This window comes from Oryctolagus cuniculus, chromosome 19, assembly GCF_964237555.1.
Source record: "Oryctolagus cuniculus chromosome 19, mOryCun1.1, whole genome shotgun sequence".
Classification (NCBI taxonomy): domain Eukaryota; kingdom Metazoa; phylum Chordata; class Mammalia; order Lagomorpha; family Leporidae; genus Oryctolagus; species Oryctolagus cuniculus.
This window is the reverse complement of record NC_091450.1, coordinates 17,173,185-17,195,288: the sequence shown is the minus strand read 5'-3', so window position 1 is coordinate 17,195,288 and position 22,104 is coordinate 17,173,185. Positions and strand designations below refer to the sequence as shown.

General features: G+C 58.3%; 1 protein-coding gene across 1 annotated transcript; it reads left to right on the top strand.

The window, feature by feature from the left end:
• The first annotated feature begins 258 nt into the window (after nt 1-258).
• On the top strand, nt 259-21,247 carry SDR42E2 (short chain dehydrogenase/reductase family 42E, member 2). The gene is made up of 12 exons (XM_070064608.1): nt 259-356; nt 2,364-3,040; nt 3,400-3,495; nt 5,059-5,116; nt 5,793-5,911; nt 6,505-6,580; nt 10,092-10,174; nt 11,933-12,070; nt 12,509-12,574; nt 14,427-14,490; nt 17,292-17,365; nt 20,117-21,247. The coding sequence occupies exons 2-12, from the start codon at nt 2,399-2,401 to the stop codon at nt 20,369-20,371; spliced, it is 1,671 nt and encodes a 556-aa protein (XP_069920709.1). The 5' UTR covers nt 259-356; nt 2,364-2,398; the 3' UTR covers nt 20,372-21,247.
• Nucleotides 21,248-22,104: the final 857 nt, after the last annotated feature.

Below are 22,104 nucleotides of genomic sequence, written 5' to 3'. Positions count from 1 at the left end.
GGGGAACAGGCAGGCTGATGGCGGGGTAGGGTGGTGTCGAGGACGCACAGTTGGTAGAGGTTAGGAAGGGTGTGCGGGCAGGCAAGGCCTCGCTGTTCGTTCCCCAGCGGGAGCGCGGCCCGTTTCCACCCCCAGCTCCCCTCGGGAGATCTGCGGGTCTTCACTTTCGGAGTGGAGGAGGCGGAGCGAGCAGGTGCGGGCGCAGGCGGGGGCGGTCCCGGCATCAAACCCCGCCCCGCCCCGCCCTCAGCCCGGTCCCCATCCCCGCCCGCGGCGGCGGCGGCCCGGGCGGCGGCGCCTGGCTCTCTCCGAGACCGGAGGAGCACGCAGCGCCGCGGCGCGGGAGCCCGGGCCAGGTGAGCGCAGCCCCGGCGCGGGCCAGGGGCGCAGGTGTGGGCGGGAGTGGCCAGGCGGGACGAAGCGGGGTAAGGGGGGGACAAGTGGGGAGCGGGCTTGCCCCGGAGCTGCTGGGGTGAGGCGCGCGCTCCTTCCCGCCCCCAGAGGCCGGCGCGCCCGGTGGTCCGTCCCTGGTGCTCACCGCCCTTTTCACCAATTCATTTCGATAAACCCCGCTTCGGGCTTCCCGCTGGCCTGGATTCGGGCCGAGGCAGTTACTGTGACTGGGTCACAAGGCGTTGAGGTTCTCTGTGCCTCAGTTTCCACCTCTGGATGGTGGGAACAGTGGCCTCTGCTTCTCTGGGCTGCCGTGTCTGGCGGGGACAATAGCGCTCGCTGATACCGCCAGCCCCCAGTGCTGTCATTCATCCCGCAGCTGATGACTGGCCACCGTGCACTGCTAGAGGTGCTGGGGACTGAACAGCACCGTCCCGGGGCGTGCGCTCTGGCACTTTGCACAGCGCTCCCGCGTCTGTGCTCTGTGACCCGGCTGGGAGGTGCATGGCGCTGTCAGGGTTATTTGGGTCCATGTTACAGCTGTGCACACGGAAACACAGTGAGGTTTTAAGGGCACACCCTAGCAAATGGGTACCTGTGGTTGGGTCCCAGCCTGTGCCACAAAAAGCAGCCCCTTAGGGTAGGACAGCTCTGGACCACAGCCCCTTCCCCAGAACAGGGTCATCAGGGCCTGGGTCCTCTTGGGCTGTACTCTCTCCCCATTTCTCTGATGGCTCTGATTTGAGGTGTCCCACGCCCCCAGTTGAATCAGTGAGTGATAGAGTTTGTACAAGGCCAACTGTATCCTTCACCCAGAACCTTGAAAAACCAGGTAGTGTCCAAGGACACAAAAGACTCAGTCCCTATAGCTATCAGAGTCCCTGCCTTGTGACCACCACCATCAGTCAGTCACTCAACACACACCTGCTGTTTCATGCAGCCAAATATGTGCCATGCAGAACAGGTACTTACCTACCTGTAAGACCTGGCACACAGTAGGCCCACAGCACACAGCTGCTGTTGTAGTGATGATGGTGATCTGGCCCCTGGCCCAGCCTCATCCTCCAGTGAGGCAAGAGGTGATAGAGCCCAATAGCCTGGCTTGTTTTAAGTCTAGATTAGAGAGGACAGGAGCCTCAGTGGTGGCCCCTGAGAGCCACAGACCCACAGTGCCAGGCACCTGCCCTGCTTGGGTACCGGGAGGAGCAGCGTCAGGGTGGGGCCAGTGCAGCATGTGGTGTCACGCACAGGCTTCCAGGGGCTGTGCTTTGTGTCCCATGCAGATTCCTCTGCCCCGGCCCTCTTCCTCATTTCTAGAAATCCATCTGCTTCTCCCCACCGGAGGGCGGTCCCCTCCCAATCTAGTGAGGTCCCCTGGGCTGATCTGATCTGACTTCCTGGGACACTGCAAACACAGAGATTTGAAGGGAAGTCAGGAGTGTGTGGCCTAAGTCTCAGCTTCCCTGCTGTAAGCTTGGCCACGCTGTCTCTCTCTTACTCTCTCTCTGGGAGGGAGCACCCACCTTGAAAGTTATTTATGTATTTGAGAAGTAAAGACAGATGGAATTCCCATCACTCCCCAAATGTCCATATTGCCAGGTCTGGGCTAGGCCAAAGCCACAGCCAGGGACTCATTCTGGGTTTCTCATGTGGGTGGCAGGGACCCAACTCCTTGAGCCATCACCTGCTGCCCCCCAGGGTGTGCATTAGCAGGAAGCTGGAATCAAGAGGGGAGCCAGGACTCAAACCCAGACACTCTGATGTGGAAGGCAGATGTCTCCAGCAGCGACTTAAATCATGGCGCTAACCACCCATCCCTGAAGGTACCTGAAGTTCTGAAAGGGACAGATGCACCGAGAATTCAGAGCGTCTCTAATTTCTACCTGGAGTTCCCTTTAAGTCCTAGGAATCTGATAACCCGTGTGACTTGAAACAATTCTAGAATGTTCTTTCTTCTGTGTTTCCCACAGGTGGACAGCCTTGGGTCCGCATGGCCCAGTAGAAGATGAAGCCCAACCCCGCAGGTGCCTTCCCCGAGGCCTGCAAAGCCGCAGGCCAGGGCGAGAAGAGCTGCCCTGTCTGCCAGGCTTGGGGAGGGGTCTCAAGTCCAAGGTCTGGTTTCGGGTCTGGGGCAGGGCCAGGTGCTGCTCTAGGGTCTGGTGCTTTTCCAGGACCTGGTGCTGTCTCAGGGTCCAGGCTGGGACCTGGGGTGGTCCCAGCACCTGGACTGGGACCTAACACTACTCCAGGACCTGGGTCAGGATCTGGTGCTGTCCCGGGATCTGGGCCACAGCCTGGTGCTGTCTCAGGGCCTGCGTCGGGACCTGGTGTGATTCTAGGACCTGGACCAGGTCTGAGGCCTGAGCCAGGAGCTGGCTCAATACCTGGGCTAGGAGCTGGGCCCAGACAGGGGTCTGGAACTGGGCCCCAACCCAGTGAGGCACCGACAGCCCCAACACCAGCGCCACAGCAGAAGACTCAAGCCAAGCCCGCCCCGGCCCCTAGGCAGAAGGTTCTGGTGACCGGAGGAGGAGGCTACCTGGGCTTTAGCTTGGGTTCCAGCCTGGCCAAGGGCGGTACTTCCGTCGTCCTACTCGACCTCCGCAGACCGCAGTGGGAACTGCCCCCGGGGACCGAGTTCATCCAGGTGCGGGGACCAGGGTCTTGGGGACCGGTGGCAGTGGGGGGCGGGGCAGTGTCTTATGTGAAACCAGTGGAGTTTAGGAGCACAGGCCGTGGAGCCAGACTTGAGCCCCAGCTCTGCCTCTGTTCTTCCCACCGGACAGCCCTGGTCCCAGGGGGACAGCACCTCTTCAGGTGCTGTCCCCCTCTTCAGAGCGGGGCCAATGAGAGACCGGCGCTAATGATGGCCCCCTATAGGATCACAGAGTAAATCCGGGTGCCCCCACCTCTCCTGGCCCTGCGTGGGCTTGGCCTAGGCCTGGAGAGGTGCAGAGCTTGTGTGTCTGTTTGCCCTGAACTCGGACCTCCTCTTTCCTGTTCCAGGCTGATGTCCGGGATGAAGAGGCCCTGTACCGCGCCTTCGAAGGGGTGGACTGTGTCTTCCACGTGGCCTCCTATGGGATGTCCGGCGCGGAGAAGGTGAGCCCCTCACATAGACTCGCTGGAGAGAACAGAGTCGGGTTCAAGTCCTGGCTGTGCCCACCACACCCCTTCGCCCCCTGCAGGAAGGATTTAGGCTATTCCCAGCCTGCCTTCTGCAGCCGTGAGACCAAACAGCAGTTCTGCCACTTTCTCGCTGTGTGACCGAGGGCGGGTTAACATAACCTTTCCGAGTCTCTGTTTCCTTATCTGGAAAATGAGGGCATGACCGCCGCTTAGGTCACAGCCCCTTCCAACAGCAGTGCGACAGTAGCTGTCAAAATAGACATAGGCCCCTGGACTCAGAAATTAAACTTCTTTCTGTATTGGTACCCTTGCTTTTCATGACAAAACTGGACATGACCTAAATGCCCACCAGCTGAGCATTATTTAAATAAATTGTGTTACTTGAAAGACAGTTACAGAGAGAGGGAGAGACAGAGAGAGAAAGAAAGAGATTGAGATCTTCCATCCACTGGTTCACTCCCTAAAAGGCTAAAAAGGCCAGGGCTGGTCCAGACTGAAGCCAAAAGTCCAGGACTTCATCCAGGTCTCCGACGTAGGTGCAGGGGCCCAAGCACGTGGGCCAGCCTCTGCTGCTTTCCCAGGTGCTGGCCCCAGGACTGCCCCTTTTTACTGTTTGAATTACTTTTAACCTCTTACTGCATTACCCATTAAACAAGACAACCACAGAAAGAGTAGATAAAAATAAATCTATGGGGCAGGCGTTGTGGCATAGCAGGTAAAGCTGCCTCTTGCAATGCCAGCATCCTGTTTGGGGGCTGGTTCATGCCCCAGCTGCTCCACTTCCCATCCAGCTCCCTGCTAATGGCCTGGGAAAGCAGCAGAAGATGGCCCAAGTACTTGAGCCCCTGCCACTGATATGGGAGACCCGGATGAAACTCTTGGCTCCTGGCTTTGGCCTGGCTCAGCCCTGGCTGTTGCAGCCACTTGGGGAGTAAACCAATGGATGGAAAAATCTCTCTCTCTCTCTCTTTCTCCCCCTGCCCTCATGACTCTGCCTTTCACATAAATTAAAAAAAAAAAAAAAAAAAACTTAAAAATAAAGAAATAAAAATAAGTCTAGAACCCAGCTTCTAGTTGCTGTAAGACTTGAGATCGGGGTCACAAAGCTCGCGCCTGTCCCGGGCACATGCGGAGCTGTCATCACACCCCAGCCCCTTGCTGGGGCTCACACAACGCGGTTATGTCCATCTTACAGATGAGAAGACTGAGACTTCAAAAGCAGGGAAATGATCCAGCACAGTTTGAGCCCTTCTACCTTGCCAAGTTCTGTACTGGGCTCTCCCTGGTGTCTTATATAATCCTGCCCACCGCCCAGGGGGGGTCGGCCAGCCCTTGCCTTACCCCGAGGGGCTGAGGGCCAGGTGGGAACAGAAGCCTGGTCACCTGGGGAGCTGGCAGCAGAGCCGGGCACCCCAGGGACCCTTTCAGGACCCTGCTTCTGTGCTGGACATTCTGCTGCCGTGGGCCCCGCCTTCCAGCCTGGGCCACAAGGCGAGAGGCCCCACCGTCACTCCCCCGCCTCCTCTTATCTTTTAGCTGCAAAAAGAACAGATTGAGTCTATAAATGTTGGAGGCACCAAACTGGTGATCGATGGTAGGCGCTCAGGACTGAGTGTGACCTGCTGTGTGCTTCCTCCTCCTCTCCCCTCTCCTGCCACAGGTCCAGCTCTGGGGCAGGGTTGGGGGACAGACAAGGGGCCGTCGGCCCACCCCAGGGCAGGGGCTGTGGACAGCATTTCTGCAGCGCACCTGCCCAGGGCCCTGCACGGGGTGTGTCCTCGAGGTCTTAGCCTATCTAGGACTACGGGCAGCGGAGTGCATACTCACAGCCTAGGCATGGGCGTGAGAAAGGTCACAGCAGTGCCAAAATCGGAAACCCAAGTCTGGGCCTCTGAGTCTATCCTGCCTTGCCCCACCTCCCAGTTTCCTCTCTGATTCTAGAGTGGTTTTTTTTTCCCCCTCTGTCCGCATGGAGTGAGACTTTCTGCTGACCTGTCTGTCCCTGGCAAGGCAGCTCAGGGGCCAAAGTCACGCAGAGAAGGAGTAAAGCCCCAGGGGCCCACGGAGCCACAACTTGACCCTCACCCCAAGTTAAGGGGAAGAGGGGAAGGTCTTGGGGCCAGGACGTGTGCGGAAGATGGTGTAGAAATTGGTTGGGTGTGCCCCGGGAGGTCCCTGTGGGCCCTCCTCAGCTGAGCCCCTGCTCACGCTTGGCCCGGCGTGTGTGTTCGTATGCACCTGTGCGTTGCTGTGTGCACCTGTGGCTACAGTCTGCGTCCGCCGGCGGGTTCCGCGCCTTGTCTACACCAGCACCGTCAACGTGGCCTTCGGCGGGAAGCCCATAGAGCAGGGCGATGAGGACTCCGTGCCATATTTCCCACTGGACAAGGTACCCCGGGAGAGGCGGCACCTGGGAGAGGTGGCAGGGCCAGCAGGCCTGGGACGTGCCTTCCCCAGGATCAGCCGACCAACTCGCAGTGGGTCCCAGCAGGCACGAAGTAGCATGAGAGCCCCAATTTCAGCCACGTCCTGTCCCTAGGGGCTTTGAAACCAGGCAGACCTGGCTTTGAGCCCCGGCCTGGCCACCTAACGCCTGCGTGACCCTGAGCAAGTCACTGCTCCGGGCCTCTGTCTCTTCACCTGGGCCTGAGATCACCATGGCGGGGGCCGGGGAGAGCAGGAAACGGGACCACCTGGGAAAGCGCCAGGTGAAGCCTGAAGGCTGGCAGCGTGGCAGGGCAGGGTTCGGGGCTGGCCGGAGCCTCGCTGAGCAGAGCTGCCCCAGTGGTCCCGTGGGGTGGTCCTTGTTACCACCCAGAGGGAGAGGAGGGGCCTGGGGCTAGGGGCATGGCTGCTTCCCAGTGGGAGTCCCTAGAAGGCAACCCTCAAGCAGTCTGCCTGGAGGTGCAGGCCAGGCAGGTGTCAGGCCAGCAGCAGAGCTCAGCCCTGCCTGGTGGCCCTGTCTTCCCCGGCCCCTGGCAGCACATGGACCACTACTCCCGAACCAAAGCCATCGCCGACCAGCTGATCCTCATGGCCAATGGGACCCCTCTACCAGGTGAGTGCCTGGGGAGCCTGCTCACACCAAATGTGCCTGCCCAGCTCCTGCCTCCCCCGAAATAGGGGTGGGTGGATGGTGATTTCCTTATTTGTAAGGCACACCAATGCTTGCAACAGTGGGGGCTGGGCCAAGCCAAAGGAGGAGCCTACAATTCAATCTGGGTCTCCCAGCGGGTAGCGGGGGCCCAAGTACTTGGGCCGTCACCTGCTGCCTCTCAGGAAGCGGGAGTTATAAGTGGAGCTGGGTCTTAAATCCAGGCACCCGAGGGACATGGGCATGGGCATGGGCGTGGGCGTGGGCATCTTAACTACTATCAGCATCCCTTGTTTTCGAAACTCAGAAGCCAGTTTGAATTCCTTGCTATCCAAATCGTCACTACTTGACTTTCTGAAATTCAAAACCAAAAAGAATCAGAGAGCCTGGTTTCTCCTCCCTAACAAAACCTTAACTCAGAAGCCAAGTGCATTTGGAGAGAGAGCAATGATGGAAAGAAATTCTTGTGCCCGTTTGACACTGAGAGGTTAACTGACTCAGCTTAATGTCATAAGCCTTTAAAGGGTAGAGGTGGGATTTGAACTGTGGAGGAGTCTCCCACCAGGTCCTGGGGCGCTTAACCATGGGGCCGTGCTGCAGCCACAGCTGAGCAGGGCCATGAGTGGCGGGCTCTTTTCCTAAAATCTACTCAGCTGCAGCCCACTTCACCTTGGACCAAGTCAGACCTGCACCCCGATGGCAGCAGGGACATCAGCTGTGTTTTCCCAGGGCTTCACCCTGTGTGCTTGAATTCTCTTCTCTGCCTGGGGCCTCCCTCGGCCCGGCCAGCAGCCTGCATGCTGGACACCTAATCCTCCGACTGAGAATTATTTATATGAGCATCCCCAGCTTTCCATGGTCAGCAGAGTCATGGATACCAGGCCCGGCCCCTCCGTGACGTGGCTGCCCAGTGCTTCTCCCCAGCCCCCAGCCAATGGCAGGTGCAACTCAACCTTCCCCCACCATGCCCAGGTGACCCAGGGTTTAAAATTAGCCATAGGCTGTTTACAGAGCGGCTCACCCGATACCTGCCTTCCAGGAGTACAGCCTCTGTCACCCTGGGTGACTTCCACTCCCTGCTCCCCAGCCTGGCCTCAGACTGTCCCTGTAGCATAGCACAGGGGGCCCTGGTCCCAGTAGCAGAGTTTGTGATGCCCAGATCCCAGCGTGGGATCACCGTGACTATGTCCTGTCTCTTGGCATGTTAGTGTCCTAGGGTACTTAAAACAATAGGGATGTCTTCTTTCACCACCAGGAGGCCAGAGGACTGTAGTCGTGTCCATTGGGCTGCACTGCCCCACGCCTAGGCTCTAGGGGAGGAGCCTTCCAAGTCATTCCCAGGTTCCGGTGGCCCCAGGCACTCCCTTCTTGTGGCTGCATCTCTCCAACCTCTGCCTCAATCTTCGCGTCTTCTTCTTTTTTTTTTTTTTTTTTTTTTAATTATTTTTCTGAAAGGCAGAGTTACAGAGAGAGGGAGAGCCAAAGAGAGAGGTATTCATCAGCTGATTCACTGCCCACGTGGCTGCAACAGGCGAGGCTGGGCCATACTGAAGCCAGGAGCCTGGAACTCCATCTGGGTCTCCCATGTGAGTGGCAAGGGGCCCAAGCACTCAGGCCATCTTCTGCTGATTTCCCAAGGTGCATTAGCAGGGAGCTGGATGGGAAGTGGAGCAGCCAGGTCTTGAACCAGTGCTCATAGGGGATGCTGGTGTTGCCAGGTGGAGCTTAGCCTCTGCACCACAACACTGGCCCCCACCTGCATCTTCTCTGAGAGTCTTTTATGGGGTCCCTTGTCCCTGGATCCAGGGCCCACCTGGCTAGAATAGGATGACCGCATCCTGAGATCCTTAACTTCATGACATCTGCCAAGACCCTTTTCCACGTGAGGTCCCGTTCTCTGGTTCTGTGACATGGACATAGCTTTCTAGGGACCACTATTAAGCCTGCTGGAGACATACCGTCAGGATGTTTGGTTGTGACCCGGAGGCACTGGCCTTGGCTCATTTATGGGGAAAGGGAGCTCACATTGACAGGATGTGGAACAACTGCCGGAAAATCAACTTCCAGGAAAATGACCCCAGGGTCGAGGCAGCCCTGGGGACATGGAGGGGAGGGGCTGATCATCAGGGTTCTCGGGGCAGGTCCCCTCCTGGGGTTGTGGTCCTGGTATCAGTGATATTGAGAGTCACACTCCTAGATGACAACACCCCAAGGCTACCAACTAGACTGACAGTGACCTTGTGCAGAAGGGCAGGGGTGCCCGCAGGAAGGTGGGCTGCTGGTTGTAGAGCGTGGTCTCCCCTGGGTCTCCATACCAGGGGTACAGCCCCTTGGGGGGAGCTCGAGCCTCAGGAGGGAGAGCGGAGCATCTTCCAGGAGGCCCAGGAGGCTGGGAGTCAGCTTGCAAAGTCAGTCATTTAAAATCCTGAATACAGAGGCTGGCATGTGGCTTAGCCCTTAAGATGCCACTTGGGTCACTCACATCCTGAATCAGAGTGCCTGGGTGTCAGTCCTGGCTCCACCTCCCATTCCAGCCTCCTGCCGTTGTGTACACGTTGGGAGGTGGGAGGTGATGGCCCAAGCACTTGGGTCCCTGTCACCCACATAGGACATCCTGATTGAGTTCTGGGCTCCTGACTTCAGCCTGGGCCGCCTTATTGCAAACATCTGGGGAGTGAACCTAAGGTGGAAGATTCTCTCTCTCTCCCTCCCTCCCTCCCTCCTCTTCCTTTCAAATAAATGGAAATGATAAAAAAAAATCTAATCTTAAATATAAATGAATTGTGGAAGCAAATTGACATTTTTGTAAGCATTCTGAAGACTTAACTATGTGGCAGCCCTCAGTGTGTACCCCCAGATTTCCACAAGGGAGACATGTTCACCCACCACCCATTTCGGGGGCCCCCCAGTGGAAGTCCTGCACCGGGCTCCATCAGGGTCTGGTGGACTCTGCTAGGGTAGAACAGTGTGAGGGGAACAGACCTCCGCGTCTCTGCTGATGGCTGCAGACTTTTCCTTTCTCCACCCATTGTCCCAGAGCCCAGGACGTAGTTGGACCTCTCTGAGGGCGACTGTGGTCCTGTTCTAACTGATGACCAGAAAAGGGGAATGAACAAGTGTTTTTGGCATGAGGGAGTGTGGGGCCAGGTGCATCTGTAGAATGGGCACAGCGGGCTTCTCAGAGAGTCGAAGGAGATCCTGCTGTCCAGGGGTGCTGTGGGGAAGGGACCTTACAGTCCTCACACATCCATCCACGGTGTGTGTATTGGGGGTCGGGGGTGGGGGAGTGACACTCTGAGTAGTGCTTGCTGAATGGCTAATTGATGGACTGAGAGAATAATTGGATGAGCAAACCCCAAGGACCTTCCCTCTGATCTGTCCAGGTCAGGACTAGGAGGTGTAGACAGCCTTTCTCCCCCTTTCCCTGCTGGGCTGCCCCTCCCCAGGCCCCTGATTGCTGTCCCCTGTGTCCTAGGAGGAGGCACTCTCCGGACCTGTGTGCTCCGGCCCCCAGGCATCTACGGCCCTGAGGAGCAGAGACACCTGCCCCGAGTGGCGGTATGTCATCCCAGCCCTTCCCTGGGACCAAGGCAGGCACCACATCACACCAGGCCTCCCCCTCCCCCGAGCCCCCCCCTCACTGTCTCAAGGCCATGTCCTGAGCCTGGGACCCTCAGGTCTGGGAGATGCCCCTTGTGCCCACCAGTCCATGGGCCCCTCAGGCCTGCCGGGAGCGGAGCTCTCTGTGGGCGCAGCACTGCTGGAGGAGTCCTGGAGCTGTGACCCCACTCACCCATGGGCTCACTGGGCTGGGTGGTACATCTCTCCCATGCACAGGAAGTCTCTAGAGAATGCTAGGAGCTAGGAGTAGAGCCACAAGGGGCTCTAAATGCCATACTCAGATTTCTCCCACCTGGTGGCGGGGAGGAACACTGCTCAGTGTGGGAAGGGAGACACAAGACACTGGGCCTGGCAGGGGAGGCCCAGGAGGGCTTCTTGGAGGAAGTGATTAGTATGTCATTGGAAAAGAGAAAAGGAAATTAGCTGAGAATACGGGGTAGGAGAGAGAAGATAGGCCAAATAGACCAGGCCGCTTGGGTACAAGCCTGAAAAGGAGAAACGTCCAAGGTCGGTTTAGGAAGTACCAAGGAGCCCCTGTGTCTGGATCTGATCTTGGCATAGTAAGGTTGTGGGGAGCTATGGAAGTCAGGAGGGGAGTGGCGCTCCAGCCTGCAGTGGGAAAGCATCCCTGCTCTGGCTGTCTCTTACGTGCATGGGGTTCTTGGGGGACATGGACTCGGCCCCCCGTGGTGCTCTCCCCCAGCCAGTCACTTCTTACTCAGCAGATGTTCATGGAGCCCCTGCTGTGCGCCCAGCACTGCTGTAGGTTTGGGGGTAGCTCGGTGAGGCAGGTGGACACTTCCTGTCCCGATGGGGCTTGTGTCCTGACACGAGGACATCAGCAGACAGCAGGGAGCATGTGCAATGCTGAGGGCTCTTGGCAGGTTCCCGGCACGGTGAGGGAGCGTGGAGCGGGCTGAGGCGGTCGCCCATCTCCTGCACAGTCAGGTAGCCTCGTGTGGAAGGCGACACTGGGCCATGCACCGTGGGGAGCTGGCAGAGGGGGTGTGCAGGGATTTGGAGGAAGAGCCTGCTGGGCAGAGGGGACAGCATCCTGAGCCCTGAGATGGCCCAGGAGTAGTGAGTGGGGCCCAGGAATAGCGAGTGGGGCCTGCGGCATGGCTGAGAGGTCGAAGGGGTGAGTATAGGATGAAGCCCCAGAGAGGCTGCGCACAGATCAGGAAAAGACTTCTCAACCCGGTAGGATGGGCGCCCCTGGGCTGTTCTGAGCTGGGGAGGTGGGGTGGGGGCCTGGCCTTGACTCAGGATTGAAAAGGAGCCCCTGGCTGTGCAGAGAGCAGACCCCACCGTGGACAGGGGGGCAGGTTAGGAAGGGAGTGTGGATCCTGGTGAGAGATGAGGGTGGCTGCAGGATGCTGAGACATGATCGCAGCCCGCATGCACAGATTTTCACAAGCTCTGAGGCTTTAGCCTGAGTAGTGGCATGAGCTGAGCAGGCAGCCGACAGAGGAGCAGCTTGGGAGAGAAGATCCGGTGCTCTCCCCAGAACCTGTACATTTGGGGGACCTTGGTCCTTCCAGGATCACATGGCGATGTAGGAAGTCACCAGCCACAGGAGACTGGGGCAGAAGGTCAGGTCTGGGGCTGGAAACTAGGGATCCTGGCCCGGCAGTGGTGTGCGGAGCCACTCCAGGCTCTACCTTTGTGTCTCACCCCCCCCCACCCCGCAATCAGGGCCACATCAAGAGGAGGCTGTTCATGTTCCGATTTGGGGACCGCAAGACACGCATGAACTGGGTCCACGTGCACAACCTAGTGCAGGCACACGTGCTGGCGGCCGAGGCCCTCACTGCGGCCAAGGGCTTCGTGGCTGTGAGTCCTGCCCCTCCCCCACGGGCTGCAGGCAGGGAACCCCGGGCCCCGGAAGCTTGGGGTGGGGAGGTCTTTATGGAACATCCCTAGGTCCTCATGATGACCCGCGAGATTGGCAGGGTTTGTTCCAGAATAGTAGTCGCCCAGTGCCCAGCCTGTCACACACGCCATTGCTTTTGGTATTCATGGCAGCCCAACAGGGTGAGCTCACTATTACTCTCCCATTTCTCCGGTGAAGAAGATGAGGTACAGAGAGGTTAGGTGACTCCGTGGAGTCGGGGTGGTGGCCCCTGAATTCACGGGGACTGACTCAGGTCTGTCCCCATGCCTGGGGTGTGCTCAAGAGAACAAGGGGCCCGGGGCAGCTGCAGACACCCTGGGCAAGGGCGGGGTCAGGCCAGCAGGCAGCTGGCCGACTCCCGCCTCGTGTCCCTTCAGAGTGGGCAGGCGTACTACATCAACGATGGGGACAGCGTGAACGTCTTCGAGTGGATGGCCCCACTGGTAGGTGCGCTGCTGCCGCCCCCACCCCAGTCTGCTCTCCCTGTCACCCTTCCCTACTCTGAAAAACTCAGCTTTCCCATTAAGAATCAGCTCTGGTACCAGAGCTGTGCCCTGGGTGACAGCGGAACTGGCTGGAGGCGGTCCCGGCTGTTCCCCTGTGGACTCCATGTGCTCCCCAGTTTAACCCCATTCCCTTAAGCCTGCTTCCCGATTGATTACAAATCTGTTTTATATTTTTATTTCTTTTATTTAAAATTGGAAGTGGGGTGAGGGGGGGGGAGAGAGACAAAGAAAGGGAGGGATGGAGAGAGAAGGTACTTCCATCCCCTGGTTCACTCCTATAAATGCCCACAAACAAGCAGGGAGTGGGCCAGGCAGAAGCTAGGAACCTGGGACTCCATCCAGGTCTTCCATATAGGTGGCAGGGACCCAAGGACTTGGGCCGTCCCGTGCTGCCTCTCATGGTGCCCGTTAGCAAGCAGCTGGAATTGGAAGCAGAGCTGAGACTTGAACCCAGGCAGTGCACTATGGGATGCAGGTGTCCCAGGAGACTTTTAACCACCGCGCCAAGCACCTGTACCTGTTGCCCGATTCCTAGTGGCTTCCAGCCCTGGAGGATTTGCTTGTGAGCCACGGCACTGTGTGGGAAGGCTCTGAAGAAGGCAAAGGGAGGCCGTGGGCCTTGGGGTCTCCCGTGCTGCAGCCCCCCCAGAAAACTGTGGCCTCTTTTCTCAAAGAGGGCCAGTCTGCATAGAAGGGTAGACCAGAAGCCCTGAGAAGGCGGCAGGAGATGGCCCAAGTGGCTGGGCCCCTGCCAGTGAGGGAGACCCAGGTAGAGTTCCTGGTCCCTGGCTCCTGGCTTCAGCCTGGCTCAGGGAATGAACCAGAGGATGGAAGATCTCTCTCTGTTTCACCCCACACGCGCGTACACACACACACACACACCCGCCGCTGTTGCTCTGCCTTCCCAATAAACATAAGAAGTGGGGTAGCTTGAACCAGCACTCCAATATGGGATGCGTGTAACCCAAATGGCGGCTTAACCCACTGCGCCACAGTGTCCACCCTGTTACTTAGCTCTTGCTTCCAAGGCTCATCCATGTTGTGGTATTTATTGGTATGTGGTTTTTTAAAACCACTGAAAAGTATCCCATCCATTCTGTGTTATGCACCCATCAGTGGATGGAAACTTGAGTTTTTCCCCTTGGGGGCTGTTGTGGCGCTGTGAGCACCCGCGTGCATGTTGTGTGGGTGCGCGAGGGTCCTCGGCCTGGGGTGGCTGGGTTTTATGGCGGCTCTGGGTTTACGCATTCGGAGGAACAGCCTGCCTGTGTTCTGAAGGGGCTGCACTGTTTCCCATCTCCCCCACAGCATGGGAGGGCCCTGGTTCCTTCTCCATACCCTGCCAACCGTGCCAGCCCTGCCAGCCCTGGCCATTGTCCTTCATGCAAGGGACGAGCTCGGCTCATCCTGAGCCATCTCCTCTTCCATCCCTGCTACCCTCCACGTACAAGTTCTCGCTTTTCTTTAATAGAAAAGCCAGTTCTAGAAAAATCAGGTTCTGCTGAGACGTCCCTGAGTGGAAGGCAGGTGTCGGGAGTAACTGATGCGAGCGATCCCGGGTTAAAAGCCCGTCTCTGCACTTTGACTGCTGCCTCAGTTTTCCAGGGCGAGGTGTGGATTTCATTTCAAGACTGGCGCAGACTTAGGGCCAGTGGCAGGGTCTGCCCGGCTGGGCCGTGCGTGAGGGCCCAGAGCTACCCCTGTGGGCCTCAGGACACAGGAAGCAGGTGGCCTTCCCGCACCAGTCCCAGAACCCTCTCTTCTCACCCCCGGCCATGTCTCCTTGCAGTTTGAGAAGCTGGGGTACAGCCAGCCCTGGATCCAGGTGCCTACTTGCTGGGTTTACCTGACAGGTAAGGAAAGGGGCATGGGTATGAAAGCCCCCCATGGGCCAGGTGATCCAGCCCTAGCTCACTTCAAACCCAGGGCCAGGGCTAGGGTGAATTTTTAAGGTGGCCATGCAGGTGCCCCATACCTGGTCCTGGGCTTCCATGGGCCCTGGGAGCAGGTGTCTCCTTAAATTTCACACTCCAGTGGCCTCACTCCCTTCACACTAGTCTGGCCCTGTTTAAATCTTGTCCCATTTGCCAGGAGCGTGTGATTGGACCCATTACAAAGATGAGGGATGGAGGCCATTGTGAGAAAATGGGAGGGGCAGAATCCACACCTGGGGTTGACAGACTTCCTGTGGCCTGGGCTGGAAGGTGTCAGGCCAGGGCTGCTCTCCCTAGGGCACCCTGCAGTTGGGGCTGCTTTGAGACTGGCGGGGGCTCCATTGTAACCCTGGAGTCTCCTCCTCACTGAGGGTCGGTCTGTGCGTCCACCCCCGGTGCCCGCAGTGGGTGCTGCCTGCTGCCCTCTACTCCCACCCTTGGCACCCCTCTGCTGGCCTTATCCTAGGTGGACTGCAGATCAGGCATCAGGTGTGGAGCAATCAAGGAGCAATAGACCCTCATGACAAAGACGTATTCCTGGCAAACCTGGGCCAGATCTGCTGTATATTTGTTTTTGAAGATTTATTTATATATTTGAAAGGCAAAGTTACAGAAGGAGGGAGAGACGCAAAGAGAGAGATAATCTTCCATTCACTGGTTTACTCCCCAAATGGTCACAACAGTCAAGGCTGAAGTCAGGAACCTGGAATTCCATCCAGGTCTACATGGGTGGCAGGGATCCAAGTACTCAGGCCATCCTCTGCTGCTCTCCCAGGCAGGGAGATGTATCATAGGTAGAGCAGCCAGGACTCAAAAAATAGTGCTCATATGGGATGCTGGTATTACAGGAAGTGACTTAACCCACTGCACCGAAGTACTGGTCCCCACTGTATTTTTTAAGATTTATTATTTATTTGAAAAGCAGGGTGACAGAGAAAGAATAAGAGGCAGAGAAAGGGAGATATCTCTTCCATCTACTGGTTGATGTCCCAACTTCCCACAGCAGTCAGGGCTGGCCAGGCCAGAGCCAGGAGCCAGAAACTCCATCCAGGTCTCCCACATGGGTGACAGCAACCCAAGTACTTGGACCATCATCTGCTGCCTTCTATGGGAAACAGAGTAGCTGGGACTCAAACTGGCACTCCAAATGGGATGCAGGGGTCCCAAGCTGTAGCTTAACTCGCTGCACCACACCACCAGCCGCTTGCTGCATTTTCAGTGCGTCGGGATACTTGTGATTGGGAAGGGCTGGGGAGACGTCTCACACAGTCACAGCTGATGGCAGTTCTAGGGGACTGCATATCAATTCCTGTTCTTGTGGGCCAACCACAGCTCAGGGCTTCTCAATTCTGGCTGCGTGTTAGAGTCACCTCGGGGGCTGGCGCTGTGGTGTAGCCAGTGAAGCTGCTGCCATATGGGTGCCGGTTCAGGTCCCGGCTGCTCCACTTTCAATCCAGCTCTCTGCTATGGCCTGGGATAGCAGTGGAAGATGGCCCAAGTCCTTGGGCTCCTGCACCCATGTGGGAGACCCGGAAGAAGCTCCTGGCTCCTGGCTTTGGGTCGGCCCAGCTCTGGCCTTTGCAACCAATTAGGAAGTAAATCAGCAGATGGAAGTCCTCTCTCTCTGCTTCTCCTTCTCTCTTTGTGTAATTCTGCCTTTCAAATAAAAAATAAATCAGGGGCCAGCGCCGTGGCTCATTTGGTTAATCCTCCGCCTGTGGCGCCGACATCCCATATGGGCGCCAGGTTCTAGTCCCGGCTGCTCCTCTTCCAGTCCAGCTCTCTGCTGTAGCCTGGGAATACAGTGGAGGATGGCCCAGGTGCTTGGGCCCTGCACCTGCATGGGAGACCAGGAAGAGGTCACCTGGCTCCTGGCTTCGGATCGGCGCAGTGCCAGCCATTGCGGCCAACTGGGGAGTGAACCAATGGAAGGAAGACCTTTCTCTCTCCCTCACTGTCTATAACTCTACCTGTCAAATAAATTTTTTAAAAATACTTTTTAAAAAATCACCTGGAAGCTTTGGAACAGCAGAAAGCCTCAGCTGCAGGCCAGATATAGCAGGATCAGCAGGAAGGAGGTGGGAGGGAAGCGATTTTAAAGATTTTTTACTTATTTGAAAGGCAGAGAGAGAGCGAGAGATCTTCCATCCACTGGTTTACTCCCCAAATGCCAGCAAGAGCCAGGGCTGGGCCAGTCCAAAGCCAGGAGCCAGGAGCTCTATGCCGGTCTCCCACGTGGGTGGCAGGCATCCAAGTAGTTGGGACCATCTTCTGCTGCTTTCCCAGGCACGTTAGCAGGGAGCTGGACCAGAAGTGGAGCAGCCAGACTCTGAACTGCCGCTCTCATGAGATGCCAGCGTCGCAGGCTGCAGCTTATCCCAGCACTGAGACTGCTTTCTAAAGGGCTCCAGTGTGTAGCTTGGGTTGGGATCCGTTGCTCCACCCGCTCTCCTGCTCACTGGAATAGGAGGGAGAGAGACCCCCTTACAGAGATCGCTGAGAATCTGCTCCATGTGTTTTATAACTTCAGTCCTTCGATACCAGTAACAAGTTACTTGTGACTGTTTCACAGCCAAGTAAGGTACCCCAGCCTGTAGCCTGTGCTGATTAAAAAGAACCCAGTGACCTTCACCAAATGACCCTTTGCAAGGCAAACCCCCCCTGCCCCCCCGCGGACTCCGTCTCCAGGGCCCCTGGTCACTGGCCCCTGTCTCCTGCAGCCACAGTGATGGAGTACCTGCATCTGGCCCTGAGGCCCGTCTGCAGCGTGCCGCCCCTGCTCACCCGCAGCGAGGTAAGTGGGCTGCCGCACCCCCCCCCCTCCACCTCACCCCTTTGACACCATGACTGGCGGCTTGGCGGAGGTCTCAGAACCTTCCAGGCAGGCCCCGGTCTGGTGCCAGCTCCCGATCCTCACCCTAACCTCAGGCCTTTGCTGGTGCCCTTTTGGTCTGATATGCAAGACCCAAGCCATCGCTTATCACATTTACTTCATTCAGTAGCAGCTCAGCCTTCCAGCCACCGGGGGCCCCTGCAGGCAGGCTCCAGGACAGTCACTGTCTAAATTATTTATCTGAAAGGCAGAGAGACACAGAAAGAGATCTTCCATCCACTGGTTCATTCCCCAAATGCCCACAGCAGCCAGGGCTGGGCCAGGATCTCCATCTCCCACATGGGCGCCAGGGATCCAAGACTTGAACACTTGCTGCTTCCAGGGGTGCGGATTAGCAGAAAGCTGGACCTGGAAGTGGAGCCTGGACGTGAACCCGGGCACTCTGACGGGGCTGAAGGCGCCTTACTCACCGTGTCACACGTCCATCCCAGCATTCACTTCTTTGAGTGCCATTGGTACCCACCAACCACGTGTACGCACACTGCACACAGAGCCTGGGGGGGTCTAGGCTCACAGCTCTTGTGTCCTGCATAGTAAGCATATATTAAGTACCTACTGTGTACAGCCTTAAACAGGAGTGATGGTGGAGTTTTCTATTTGCCTAGTATCACACACCAACGAGCATGTTTAGCGCAGGTTGTAAACGGTAAAGCAGTGGGCTGTGTTTGAGGTCGTGTACAAAAATCCCTCCAGCCCGCTCTCTGATTCTCTGATGCCCTGCTAAGGCATCTGCGTTGTAAGATGAGAAGCTGGACAGTAGAGAAGTTAGTGACTTGTCCTATACACCAGGCTGGAATGTGGCTCCAAGTCCAAGTCTCTCTGACCCAGGGAACATGGAGAACGGGCCCCAGGGAGAAACAGTTGCCCGTGAGTTCTCCCTTGAGCCATCCAGCCTAGTGGAGAAAATAATGACAACAGTGACCCTCTGCTGAGTGGTGACCGATATGCCGGGCACTGTGCTTTGTCCCATTTAGTCTTGACTACTACTCCAACTTGTGGATTCTGTAATCCATCTACAGAGGAGGAACTGAGTGAAATAATCACTCGTTTCAGTGAGAGTGATGGAGGGCCCAGCATCATGGTGTAGTGGGCTAGGCTTCTGCCTGCAGCGCCGGCATCCCATATGGGCACTGGTTAAGTCCCAGCTGCTCCACTTCCAGTCCAGCTCTCTGCTATAGCCTGGGAAAGCAGAAGATGGCCCCCTCACCTGCATGGGAAGACCCAGAGGAAGCTCCTGGTTTCTGGCTTTGGATTGGCATAGCTCCAGCCTTTGCAGCCATTTGGGGAGTGAACCAGTGAGTAGAAGACCCCCCCCATCTCTGCAACTCTGCCTTCCAGATTAAAAAAAAAAAATACCCAGGCACCCCACTGTGGATTGCCTGACATTTGAGTGATGGGATTCAAACTCAGTCATCCTGAATGATCCCAAGCTTACAAACCAGCTTGGGGACTGCATCAGGAGTCGCATAAGTGTACAACACCTGTCCAGGCGCTGCTGGACTGTGGTGGGCAGAGGCTGGGGCGTCCTGTCTCATCTTAAGGTGTGGATGTTCTGTTGAGCGCAGCCTAGGAGAGGTTCCTGGGCTGTGGCTCGGGCGCCCTCTGCTGGCCATCCTGCAACACAGCCCCCTAGTTTAAGGCCTTTGATTCATTTCCCACTTAAACTGCGCTGTGTCCCGGCACTGTGCTGCGCAGTGGAGGCAAGAAGACAGTCTCTGCCCCAGGGAGCGCACAGTCCAAAGGGGAAGGGAGCCCAGAAGCCAGGCGACAACAGAGGCAGGGGCCCCTGCCCAGCTCTGCGGATGCCAGGGAGGTACCGCCTAAGCCTAGCCTCAGAATTCCGTGTGCCAGGATCCTGCTTCTCCAGTTCACACACAGCTCTCGCCCTACAGAATCAGTGTGTTTTTGGAATATTCTGTTGGACTAAGGCGCACCCTGAACTTACTAGCCGGGGCAAAAGGGGGCAGGAACTGGCCACTCTCTCTCCGCCACTGAAGGGGCCATGACCTGGGGCTGCTTGGGTAGAGCAGGCAGCTGGTGGACTCTCCCTCCAGTCGCCAGCCCCTGTGTGACCCCCGGCAAGTCACATAACCTCTCTGATCTTCAACTTCCAAATACACGAAGAGGAGAGGATTAAATGGCATAGGGATAGAAAGGACTGAGCCCAGGACAAGCACAGAGCGTGTGCGCTCCCTAATTGAGAGCTGGCATTCTACGAGCCATCTGGCAGCAGGGAAATGTAGACCCTGGAGAGCGATCACTTGTGCGTAATTGAATTCCTCTGTGAGAGAAGCTTAATCAGCCAGGAGGGTGTGAAGACGGCGCCTGGGGTCTGCCTGGCCACAGTTGGGCTGGGGCTGGGGGGCGGCGGGAAGCCAAGGTCCTCTCTTCCAGACACAGGCAGGGCGCTCGGCTTCTCCTAGCCAACACCCGGGAATGCATCGAGGACCCGCACCTTGCTAGGACAGGAAGTGCAGAGGCGGCCTTTGCGCTGTTGAAAAGGGTGCGAATTCCGCGGGGCTGCTTGGGGAGGTGCAGAAAAGACAAACTGGAGCAGGCATCCTCCAAGAAAATGGAGGCGGAGGAGAGAGGAAGGCCTCCTGGGAGAGGGCATCGCAGACGCCAAGACGCGAGCCCCGCCTCTTCCCGCAGGTGCACAGCGTGGCCGTGACGCACACCTTCCGGATCGCTAAGGCCCGCGCCCAGCTTGGCTACGCGCCAGACAAGTTCCGCTTCGCCGACGCCGTCGAGCTGTACGTGCAGTCCACGAGCCGGCGGCCCCGCGGCTCCCCCGCGCCGACACTCCTGCGGTGGCTGCTCGGGCTGCTGCTGCTCCTCGGCTTGCTCGCCCTGGCCCTGCGCTTCTTAGACCTGCAACCGCTCCAGGCGGCCGTGGATAGCCTCTGATGGCCGGAGGCAGCGGATACCAGCGAGACTGCGCCCTCGCCCACGCCCCGCCGGCCAAGCCGGGGCGCGTCCTGGCCCCGCCCCCTCTAGCCCCGCCCTGCGCCGTGGCCCCGCCCCTTCCCCGCCCTCCGGGCTTGGGCCCGTCCCGCGCCGTGGCCCCGCCTCCCGCCCTCGGGTTTGGGCCCGCCCTGCGCCGTGGCCCCGCCCCGCGCCGTGGCCCCGCCCCTTCCCCGCCCTCGGGTTTGGGCCCATCTTGCGCCATGGCCCCGCCTCCCGCCCTCGGTTTGGGCCCGCCCTGCGCCGTGGCCCCGCCCCTTCCCCCGCTCTCCGGGCTTGGGCCCGCCCTACGCCGTGGCCCCGCCCCTTCCCCGCCCTCCGGGCTTGGGCCCGTCCTGCGCCGTGGCCCTTCCCAAGTCCTCTGACTCCGTCCTCCGGACCTGGCCCCACCCCTGAGTCCTGACCCCACCTCTGCCCGGTCCCTGCACCTGCCCTCGAGGACTGGGCCCGCTCCTGACCCGCCCTCCGAAGTCCAGGCCCTCCCCACCCTTTAGCGTGTCCCCCTGGCCTGGCGGGGCTAGTAGGAGCCCGCTCCGCCTTCCGGGCCTTCCCGCGCCGCGGTGCGGTCCTGGCTCGCTCCCCGGAGTCTCCTCGCTCGGGTGCGGCCCGCTTTCGGGCCTTAGCCGTTCCAAGGAGCGCTCCCCGGCCTCGGCCCGCCCTCTGGCTTCAGTCCTTGCTCTGTCGCGGGAATCGGGCGCCGGCCCCGGGCGCGTTTTCCTCAGGACGCGGCCTCGGTCGGCCGTGCTGGCGGCGGGGGCCGTGCGGCGTTTGCTGCCACTTCCGCGAGCTGCGCGGCTCCGGGCTCGTCCTGACGCCGCCTTGGACTCAGGAACGCCGCGCTTGGGCCGCCGCCACCCGGACGTCCCTGCGCGCCGGGGCCTGCGGAAGCCGCGAGAACCGGGCTGCTGCCCAGCCCAGCCCAGCGTGGCCTTTTGGGGTTCTCCGTTTACGGGTCCGCGGGTGAGAGCTCAGTTAAGCACAGGTCTCAGTCCCAGCAAACCCATCAAAAAAGAGATAAAAAGCCTTAAAGAATGGGATATCGTCTTTTTAAGAGGACCAATGTACTTAGAATATGAAAAAAAATAGAGTTTAGTGCGTCATATTTTGTGGTTCAGCATTGTTTTTGTTTCTTAACGAGAGGTGGTGGTGATCGTGTAAATTTTAAGATTTATTTTTGTTTATTTGAAAGAGTTAGGGCCGGAGCTGGCCCACACTGAAGCCAGGAGCTTCTTCCTGGTCTCCCACGCCGGTGCAGGGGCTCAAGCACTTGGGCCATCTTGCACTGCTTTTCCAGGCGCATTAGCAGGGAGCTGGATGCGAAGAGGAGCAGCCAGACTGGAACTGGCGCTCACACGGGATGCTGGTGTTGCAGGTGGTGGCTTTATTGGCTACGCCACAATGCCATCCCAGGTTGTGTAAGGTTGAAGGCCACAACACTTGACCCCGCCCTCTGCTCTTCCAGAAACTGCGCCTCCCTGTGAGCTTGGTATCCGTCCTGGGTACCAAGATACCAATACCAGTGTGTATGTCTCAGTGTGCACACATGGAACCGGCCCAGCAAACCCTGGGTGCCGGCAGGGAAGGAAGCCAGAGCAAACCTGTGGTGGAGGCCAGCCTGGGTGCTGATCGGGGCCGTGGGGGCCTGGGCAGGGCGGGTCCCCTCTGCTGAACAAAAC